Here is a 10,413-nt window from a genome sequence, read left to right as displayed (position 1 = left end):
TATATATATGTTTTATACTTGCCGTTTGCATGGTATCGTGTGGCGATATTTGTTTTCATGTTTTTCTTTTAAAGTGACGATGCGCGCTAAAGACAATGGAGAGGGAGGGTGGGTGCCGGGCTGCCAAATGATGATCTTGATAGGTCTTTTGCAAAAAAAAAAAAAAAAAGGAAAAAAGAACAGTTCTCTTTACTGTTACTTGTTCTATATTTTGCTTTAAGTAGTATTGTGAAAAAGTTGATTTTGTTGTTCGAGGCCTCGGGCTGGTCATATGTACATATGAATGAATCACTACAGACACTGTAACTTACTAGTGTTGTCTTTTCTTGTACACTGTTCAATCACTGTGGACTCAAGTTTGGAGTTTTGTAAGATGATGTGCAATATTATTTCGCGTTTTGTTTAGCTTTTGTTTTTTTTCTATCCAAGCTCTACTTCGTTTGCTTATTTTCGTCCAAATTGTCAGTCAGCCGCATCCAAAGCGCTCACCTTGAGCACTGTCATGACCTTTTGTGGTGTCAGAGTGCAGTGCAGATGTGAACGCCACTGTCCAGCAAAAAGCATCTTCTGTTTTCTTATTAAAATGCAAAAGAATATTTTTCGGTTTAGTTAAGGATGAAAAAATATATAGAGCAAATGTTCATCTGTCAAACCATTTCTTTTTGCTGACCAATGAAAAGCATGCATCTCCAAATGTCTTCTCTCCCTCAAAAGAGAAAATTGCTTTCTTTGTTGGGTCTTCAGATAAAATCTTTTGAAAAAAAACATCATTTTTGAGGTATGATGATATGTCCAAATATTGTCTTTTTCTATCTCTCGGACTCCAAATTTGGAGTTTTGTATCCAGAAAGCAGAATTTGTTTTGGGGGGTATTGGGTAAAAATCTTAGAACAAACTTTGGTTAAACAAGCTTTTCATTGGAAAACCTGTTTTGTCTTTTGATCAAATACTTTTTTGTCGTTGTGTTTGGGATTAAAAAAAAGTGCATTCTGTGCTTTTCATTTGGAAAATTGTATGTCCTCCAGCTCCACTTTTATGAGCTAAAACACAAAAGGGCCGACATTTTTTGGGGGGTGGCGGTGTGGGGAACATGCAACATACATCCTTTTGATTGGACAAAACGCCATTGCCTTGACACCTTAGAGTGTTACTGTCCGAAGCAAAGCATGCATCTCCAAATTTAGTCAGGAAAAATATTTTTGTCAACATTTTGGATAAAATTCATGAAATGTGTTTTCAATTCATTTTGGATATGTTTTCTCAGTTTGCGATGCATGTCGTTGTCCAATCAAAAGCATGTATCCCCAAACAATCATTTTGTTTGTGATATGACAAATACATTTTATTTACCTTTTGGAAAAAAAAACACGATGTGGTGATTAAAATGTTTTTAATTGGAGTGTCACGCCATCAGCCGCCGTTCATCCTACACCATCCCCACAAAAACTGCTTGGCACCAAGCTGCAAGTACTACCTGCTCACTTTGGCAAATTTATTTTGAGTTATTTTGAAAAAATCTTGCATGTTCTGGCCATTTTTCTCTCTCTCTCGCCAAAATACAAGATTTCCTAACTTACTGAGTTTGTCGTGCTCAAAAATGTTCATCAATCATCCCACAAAGTCCTTCATTCTACTCCTGCCTCCCTCCTCTTCCTCCTGCTCCTCATCCTGTCCAGCTCTGTATTTTAAATGTGACTGCAGTATCATTCCCAAAAGGTGATCAAAGAATATAAAACTTGCGCTTCCAACGCTGGGAGCGGCTCTGCTTGGACACCACCAAAACGAGTTCATTTGGGATCCAGCATCTACACTCACGCACGCGCACACGCACACACACGCGCGCGCGCGCGCACACACACACACACACACACCCTCCCGACACCTCCCACGATTCCACCCCAAGCAACAAACTGTAGCATGAGACAAAAAGGCTGCCGGTGATCATTCCTCAAGTCTCCGTCCTTAAATGGATGTCAAGGGCTCTGACTAAATATGAGTGAGCAGGTAGAGGAGCAAAACACCACAAAAACAACACACCTTACATTGTGGCAGGGAGGTCACCCCCAATCTCATCACCAAAGTACATTACAAAAAGAAAAAAAATTGCAGCTGCCCAAGTGCTGCGAGCAGAGCCGCTCTCCAGTCACAGTGTAAACATTGTGTGCATGCATGTATGAACATGACAATTATATATTTGAGTGTTTATGCTCTCGTGTTTTTTTTTCCTTTTTCCGGTCGCACGACTCTGTATTTCCCACGTCCCCTCGCTATTCTTTTAGAAGTGTTTCCAAATGACGACTATAACTATAGTAGAGTACAAGATTCTATTTTTCATGTATTGTCTGGAGAAAATAACAACCAAAGTATATTTATGTTAACTATATATACATTCATATAAATAAATAAATATATATATATAGCAAACTATATATATATATATATATATATATATATATATATATCAAATAAAACATGACATTGTGCAAATATGTGCTCCAGTGAATTAGATGCAAATATTTTTTGGGGTGAAAAAAAATGCAACCAAAAGTTGAATAAAGAGCCAAAGTAGCTAGAAAAGCCAATTTTATGATTTGAACAGTTAAGAATATTGTGGATATTTTCAGAAACTCAATTCAAGAAGTTAAACCCGTACGCTAGATAATTCATTTAAATAGGTTTCAAACAGCCAATCCCTGCTTTCTTTCTCTACAAAATGTTGTATTTCCAAAATGTAGGTAATTTCTTGAGAAGCTCTAAGCTGTAACAATTGTTTAATTATACAAAGTCCGCATATATTTCTCTGACCTCATTTTACTTTTGAAATAGAACTACTGAAATGTATCCATTTATTGAGATGACTCCACTGATCGAGACAGGATCAGCATTTTGTTGTTAACACTAAAAGGTCAAAGGTATGCTGTGCTTAATATCTCTCATCTTTGCCATACGAATAAAAAAAATGCAAAGAGCATTAATGCTAACTTTCTGAATCTTGTTTTTATATTTAAAATGTTGGCAGCTTTGGTACATGCCAATAATGCCGACCTTGTTTTTAATTCACTGGAGTCATGGGAAACACTATATGGATGCCTGAAATGTAGTGTAGGTTATGTATTGCAAACACACAAGTCACAGCGACGAAAGAGTTTTGCCATTGAGAACCGGTCATTGTGTGGTATTGTTCCTTTCGGTTTCGTGGGGTGTGTTTTGCACATGTGCTAGGGGGAGGGGGCTGGTGGTGGTGAGAGGGTGGGCTACATGTAAATAAATTAAATACAGTGAGTGTGGAAATGTTTATTTTCTGTGTTCGTGGAAGTTAAATATTCTACGGTTTGAAAAAAATTGGAAAAAAGTCAACATGTAATCTCTATTGTGTTTCATGGTACATTTAAAAAAAAAAAAGGAAAGAGTAGTTTTATCTTACATTTCAAATGCTTCTCTCTATGGCTTCTGGCTATGATACTCATTCTATTTTATAGATTTGTCAGCACAAAATGCAATAAACCAATACCATTTTATTACAGCAGTTGTGTGGTGACATTTTTTTGAATGAATACATAAAAAGGAGAAAGAGCAGTCTTTGAACTGAAACATTCACGTGCTGGGAGAAGACCGCAGAATTGTCCTAAAACCAACAGAACATTGACCTCACAAGCATGGGATGTAAATTTTCACAAAGATAAAAAAAATAACAACAACAACAAAGGTTAAAATCGTTTACAAAACATGTCTATAACGTTTCCTATTACTCAGTAATGTCGAGGGTACATTTGTGTCATCTGGCCCATGTTGGCTGCTGGTCTAACTGGTGGAAGCTGCTGCTGTTGTTGTTGTTGGAGGTGCAATTGGGACTGGTGTTGCATTTGTTGTTGTTGTTGTGGCTGCTGCTGCTGTTGTTGTTGTGACTGCTGCTGTTGTTGTTGAGTTGGCAGGGTGCCGGAGTTCATCAGGTGGTTGAGAGCCGGTCCACTCTGGATGAGAGTGTCCAGAGCTTTCTGGACACTCGGGTTATCAAAATTGATACCACCGGTAGAGTTGGCGGCTCTCAGACCACCTGCAGAGGCGGCGGCAGAGGCGTTGCGCCCCATGGGGGCGCCGTAGCCCTGAGCTGCCGCCCCACCGGGGCGCACCGAACTGTAGTCCTGGGACTGGACGGCGGTAGTAGAGGAGGAGCCTGAAGCGCTTCCCTGCAAGCTCGAGTTGTTTTTAAAAAGACTGAGGATCTTGGCCTGGAGCTCCTGGTTGGGGTTGGTCTGCGTGCTGAGAGGAGTCGACAGTGGTGCCATGTGGGCCGATTGCGCCGCCATGGGGCTGGACTGCACGGACATGGGGTTGGTCTGAACGGCCATGGGATTGGACTGAACTGCCATGGGGTTGGACTGAACGGCCATGGGGTTGGACTGAACCGCCATGGGGTTGGACTGAACCGCCATGTGGCTAGACTGCTGTGGTGCCATTAGACCAGGCTGGGGCGCCATGAGGCCAGAGTGCGGTGCCATGTGGCTGGCCGGTTGTGGCATTGGGCGGGCAGAAAACCCAGGAGGCAATACCGCCGCCGGCGCCACACCCATCGCACCCACCACAGGCAGTCCTGTGGCCGAGGGTTGCGCCTCAGCAGTGGCGGGAAGGGCCACAGCTGTCCAAAGAGAGAGGTTAACATGTTAGTGTGACCCCGTTGTCCATTTTGACGGCATGAAGAATGATGAGTTGTACCTGTGTGAGGGTCCGCTGGATTTCTTGTCAGCCGCGCCCGTTTGTCAGTGAGGTACACAATCAGACCTTCCAGTTCCTCGGGCGTCAAAAACCTACCAAGCGACAACAAACCCAAGTGTGCCAACAATTATTGACCTGTGGTACACCCATACTTAAGATTTGGGAAAACAAACCTCAGGACAGATCACCATACAAAAACGCCCCCCCCCCCACCCAAAAAAAAGTAGACCTGTGAACCATCACATTTTGCAATTTTTTTGTGCTACCTCTTTGGCACCATCTGGAGGACTCTGGATGGTGGTGTTAAGTTTAATTTATTCAACAGTGTTTATTTTAGTCTGCATGTGAGATGATGTTTTATTGGCAGCCAACGTTCAAGTACACTTCTGCTTCTCTCCCAATGCAGATACCAACAGCCCTCTTAAAAGTATACAAGGCGTTCACGAGTACATAGGAACAATCGAAAAATAATTTTCAAAATTTACCAACAATTCAAGGGACAACCAGCCTATTGTAACAATTTGTTCCTAGGTGGGGTAGAGTACATTTTATTCAATAATTTTTCAATCAATGAAGTGAAATTTCTTGCGACACACTTGATAATCCCTCATGGCAGACTTATGTTCCGCTGTAGAGTGGTTGGGAATCAGCACAATAGGTGACTCAGATGAGTTGTCAACGTTTTCTTACCTGTTCTCTGTGAGCAGCGTGATGGACGTTAGCACGGAGACGGGGTGGCTCTCGCGGTCAGGCTCACGGAGCAGCACGTCATCTGCCATTTTGGCAGCCTTGCGGGCGATCTCCTCGCGATCCTTCTCGCGGGTCTCCATCTTGTAGGCGTCATAATTGTGGCCGATCAGCATCATGGCGTCCTGCATCGGCATGTTCCGGTGCTCTGTGAACGGTTAAGACAGCCATGCTTTTTTTTCCTCCCAGCAATTTAAAACAATTATGAGGCGTTTAAATACCATGTCTGATATGCTTATTGAAAAAATACCCAAAGGATAAAAAAAATGTCGCACTTCACAGCCTTATATTCTTTCCTCGCTGGAATCTGCCGGGATTTACAGTGTGGTCCTGTCTCGTGCAAATGAGAGAATGCTCAATCCTCCAGACGGGTATTTCAAAAAGTAAACTGCTACCATAAATTGGAGATGAGGGATGGAGTTTTGGGGTACGGTGCTACTTGTTGAGTACTCTGTCAGCTCCCATCAAGACAGTAAAATGGATTGTAATTTCACTCATGGAGGCAGCACTTCATCACCAAGATCTCCTATTTCAATATATCCACACATTATTCAAGGTTATCGCCCACATCCTTTTTCTGTAGCAACGCAAGTCTTTGTTGACTGCCATTGCCTTTCTGGGTTTAAAAAAAAAAAAAAAAAAAAAAAATCATACAATGCAACATATTTTATGGGGAGCATCAAAATTCGATTCAAGCTGAAGAAGTTCATATTCCTGGGAGTCCACATCACATTGCCATGTAACACATACTAAGCCACGTGTGGGGTTTGAGTGGTTAACTTTTTTCCCCAAGCCACACAACACGTTAATGAAGCAACAGCCGAAACTGTCAGTCAGGTAAGAGTTTTTCTTTTTACCCCCCGCCCACCCAAAAAAAGAAACCCAGTCCTTAAATTAACTATAGACAAGATGAATGTCATCGAAGAATCTTCTAAAGCTGTTATACTTACTAGGGATGCGCATGGACAAATTGGTACATAACATGCAGTTAATGCGTGCACGCAAACACAACAAATAGCTCTGTTCTAGCATAAAATTGTCTCTTGTCACAGCACCGTTGCAGTAAATTTGTTTGTGACAATTAATGTTGATGTTAATGTTAAATTCTGAGTAAAAATAAAACTACACTTTCCACATCCTTTTTGATTGTCATTTAGTATTTTTTTCATGAAAAAAATACAATAAATAAATAAAATTTTTACATAACCCATGGTAATATAATTATTGTATTGATATCCAGCGATCTGGCAAAAATATCAAGATATGAAACTTTGGTCATATCGCACAGCCCTCGTCATCACCCTTTGGTGTCCAAAGCCCTGCGGCAGATGCCCCAAGACTCCCCCCTACCCAGCACACAGCGCCCCGAGGCCAGGGACCATGACCGTCAGGCCGAGTAACTGCTGAAGCTCTCATTTACGATTTCATCCATTGCTACATGAGCATATAAAATTGTAAATACGGTAATACGTATTGTTGTAAAACAACTGTGCATACTGTTTATAGTGTATTTTTATAATTTGGCGATGGCTGGCGGTCAGCTCTATCTCGCTGACTTAAAACCAGGGAATGGAAGTGTGCAGTGGAGTTGCTTGTTGCATTGCTGAAACCGACATCTGACAGCCAATAAGATGACAGTGATGTCATGGGCCCACTCGGCCAGCATTTTAGAACCACTCCGTTAAGAGTTTTTGAATAAGTGGTTCCATTGTAACCGCACAGCCCCAAAAAAGTGTAATTGAAAAGTGACCACTAATTGTGGAGCAAGGCTGTTTCAGTATGTAACAGGTACAAGTGAAAAGTGGTTCTTGTGAATGCGGTCAATGGGAGAAATTGGTAAATGTACCATAATATTTCTCAATTACAATTGCCCATCTGTGAAGGGAAAAAATTCTTTGGGCTTCCAACTTGAAATTCGAAATGCAGTGGTTCCGCGTGTATCTTTCAAACTTCCGTTCCTGCGACGGTGAGAGCTCAAATTTTTATGCAAGTTGAAACATGCCACAGTCTCTGAATAAATTACACTGACGCAGTAGGAAAGTCAAAATTACGTTGATTATTATTGAAAAACATGTACTGCATTAACCATTTATAATTAAAAAAAAAAAAAAAACAGTTCAGTGGTACCTGAGCACATCTTTGCACACTACACTCACCGACCACTTTATTAGGTACACCATGCTAGTAACGGGTTGGACCTTTGCCTTCAGAACTGCCTCAATTCTTCGTGGCATGGATTCAACAAGGTGCTGGAAGCATTCCTCAGAGTTTAGTCCACATTGACATGATGGCATCACACAGTTGGCGCAGATTTGTCGGCTGCACATCCATGATGCGAATCTCCCGTTCCACCACATCCCAAAGATGCTCTATTGGATTGAGATCTGGTGACTGTGGAGGCCATTTGAGTACAGTGAACTCGTTGTCATGTCAACCAGTCTGATGATTTCTAGCTTTATGACATAGCGCATTATCCTGCTGAAAGCAGCCATCAGAAGTTGGGTACATTGTGGTCATAAAGGGATGGACATGGTCAGCAACAATACTCAGGTAGGCTGTGGCGTTGCAACGAAGCTCAATTGGCACCAAGGGGCCCAAAGAGGGCCAAGAAAATATTCCCCACACCATTACACCACCACCACCAACCTGAACCGTTGATACAAGACAGGATAGATCCATGCTTTCATGTTGTCGACGCAAATTCTAACCCTACCATCCGAATGTCGCAGCAGAAATCGAGATTCATCAGACCAGGCAACGTTTTCCAATCTTCTATTGTCCAATTTCGATGAGCTTGTGCAAATTGTAGCCTCAGTTTCCTGTTCTTAGCTGAAAGGAGTGGCACCCGGCGTGGTCTTCTGCTGCTGTAGCCCATCGACGTACTGTGGCGTTCAGAGATGCTCTTCTGCCTACCTTGGTTGTAATGGGTGGTTATTTGAGTCACTGTTGCCTTTCTATCAGCTCGAACCAGTCTGGCCTTTCTCCTCTGACATCTGGCATCAACAAGGCATTTCCGCCCACAGAACTGCCGCTCACTGGATATTTTTTCTTTTTCGGACCATTCTCTGTAAACCCTAGAGATGGTTGTGCGTGAAAATCCCAGTAGATAAGCAGTTTCTGAAATACTCAGACCAGCCCTTCTGGCACCAACAACCATGCCATGTTCAAAGCCACTCAAATCACCTTTCTTCCCCATACTGATGCTCGGTTTGAACTGCAGGAGATTGTCTTGACCATGTCTACATGCCTAAATGCACCGAGTTGCCGCCATGTGATTGGCTGATTAGAAAGTAAGTGTTGACGAGCAGTTGTACTGGTGTACCTAATAAAGTGGCCGGTGAGGGCATGTTGGGATCGTCATAAATCTCTGGATACTAGATAACAGCATATAAAGTCTCTTCTGCATTGAAATTTGTGTATAGGGCATGTTACTAAATATAGCATAGTTAAGTTACCTTGAGGCGTGCCAAACAGGATGTTGACCGTGCAGGATCGGTGCACCTGATGCTGCTGGGTAATGATGATGGCAAACGGAGTGCGAGCGCGGCCCACATCCTCCAGCGCCTGAGTCAGGGACACCTCGGTGTTGAGGAAGATGAGGTCCACTACCATGCCCAAGTCATGGACTTTGCGCCCGACCGTCTCAGCATACTCCCTGCTGTGGGTTAAACAAACCCACGCACACAGGAATTGAAAAAACACGAATAGACTAGTGCTCGAACTTCTTGACTTGGAATTGATGTTTTCAGAGGAAGAGAGCGCGGCCTTACTTCTGTGCCTTGTTGACGACGATCACAGAGCAGTCAACAGGGCGTTCGGTGTCGTGTCGGCGCTGCAGTTCTTCATAGTACTGTCGATAGAGCTCATTACGCCGCCGCTCCTCAAGACGGGCGCGGTCATCTGTTGTTGAGGACAAAGAGGCTAGCGTTCAGCATCTTGTTAGGTTCAAAAAGATCCATGTGAAGTCAACTCGCTCTCAGTACGCAATCGGTCATTCCCGTTCCCGAATGCGCAATTTATCTGGCCCGCATGTATGGCTGGATTTACTGCGTATGGTTCAAGTTAAAAAAAATAAATAAATCTTTGCTCTCAAGTGGCACAAACTAACATGTGGTGGTGTGAGCCGAGGAGGAAACTAGCCCTGGACATGTGTCACCGGACAGCCAACGGAGCAAAGACTTTGAGTTTCCAGAAACACCTGTTTATTAAAAAGAAACAGTTCCTCCGCTTTATTGCAAGCCCTCATGAGCACAGCACTCAGGTACACAGTCAATGGAAGCCTGACGTCATTGACACACAAATTGATAAGGTCTATTCACCAACTGTAAACTACATCTTAAGTCTAGACAATTAAATGTACTCAAATTAAGGTACATGAGAGATGTGGCGCTCATTCCCTAAGCAAAATAATTGCCAACAGTGGCCAGTGGAGAAATGCCAACATGACCCACATTTAAACCAACAGGAGAAGAGTCAGCGGAGACCAACTATATGCTAATGCATACTGTTTTGTATTTGTTCATGGTATGTATTTCTTTACCTCTATTGTGAATGGCTCTTGTGGAGTTAGTGATTTAAATTTGTTTCACTTGTGTCGTCATTGCAAACACGGCCATAATGTCAAAGTGTACCAAAAAAAAAAAAAAAAAAGATGCATTCAATTGAAAATTGGGACATACAGAGTAAAAGCAGCTAAATTTATAATACTGAACAGTCAAATCCATTACAGTAAATATTCCCATCCCCGGAATTCTATGAAAAGGAATATCCTTCACCCGGAACAAAACCCTGTGCATTAACATTTTGACTACGATATTACATGTTACCGGAACTTACGTAAGCGGAAATTCCACTACCCGTAACCCGGATTGAGACGTCATGCCGCGGGAGCTTAAATACACGCAACGCCCACCCGATGCTACGGAACGACGACACCGAGACACATTTTCACTT

At 42.6% G+C, this 10,413-nt stretch overlaps 1 protein-coding gene across 2 annotated transcripts in view; it reads right to left on the bottom strand.

The window, feature by feature from the left end:
* Window positions 1–2,719: 2,719 nt before the first annotated feature.
* Window positions 2,720–10,413, bottom strand: part of ncoa5 (nuclear receptor coactivator 5) — a 19,635-nt gene continuing 11,941 nt past the window's right edge. For both annotated transcript variants that reach the window (XM_019857280.1, XM_019857282.1), the window contains 5 exons: window positions 9,231–9,360; window positions 8,916–9,118; window positions 5,404–5,608; window positions 4,714–4,805; window positions 2,720–4,636 (listed from right to left, as the gene is read on the bottom strand). In XM_019857280.1, the coding sequence (XP_019712839.1) occupies window positions 3,750–4,636; window positions 4,714–4,805; window positions 5,404–5,608; window positions 8,916–9,118; window positions 9,231–9,360 (1,517 nt within the window). In that variant the 3' untranslated portion in view covers window positions 2,720–3,749. The remainder of the gene's footprint in view (window positions 4,637–4,713; window positions 4,806–5,403; window positions 5,609–8,915; window positions 9,119–9,230; window positions 9,361–10,413) is intronic.

This window comes from Hippocampus comes, unplaced genomic scaffold (genome assembly GCF_001891065.2).
Source record: "Hippocampus comes isolate QL1 unplaced genomic scaffold, H_comes_QL1_v1.1 scaffold17, whole genome shotgun sequence".
Classification (NCBI taxonomy): Eukaryota; Metazoa; Chordata; class Actinopteri; order Syngnathiformes; family Syngnathidae; genus Hippocampus; species Hippocampus comes.
This window is presented reverse-complemented; position numbering and strand designations above follow the sequence as displayed.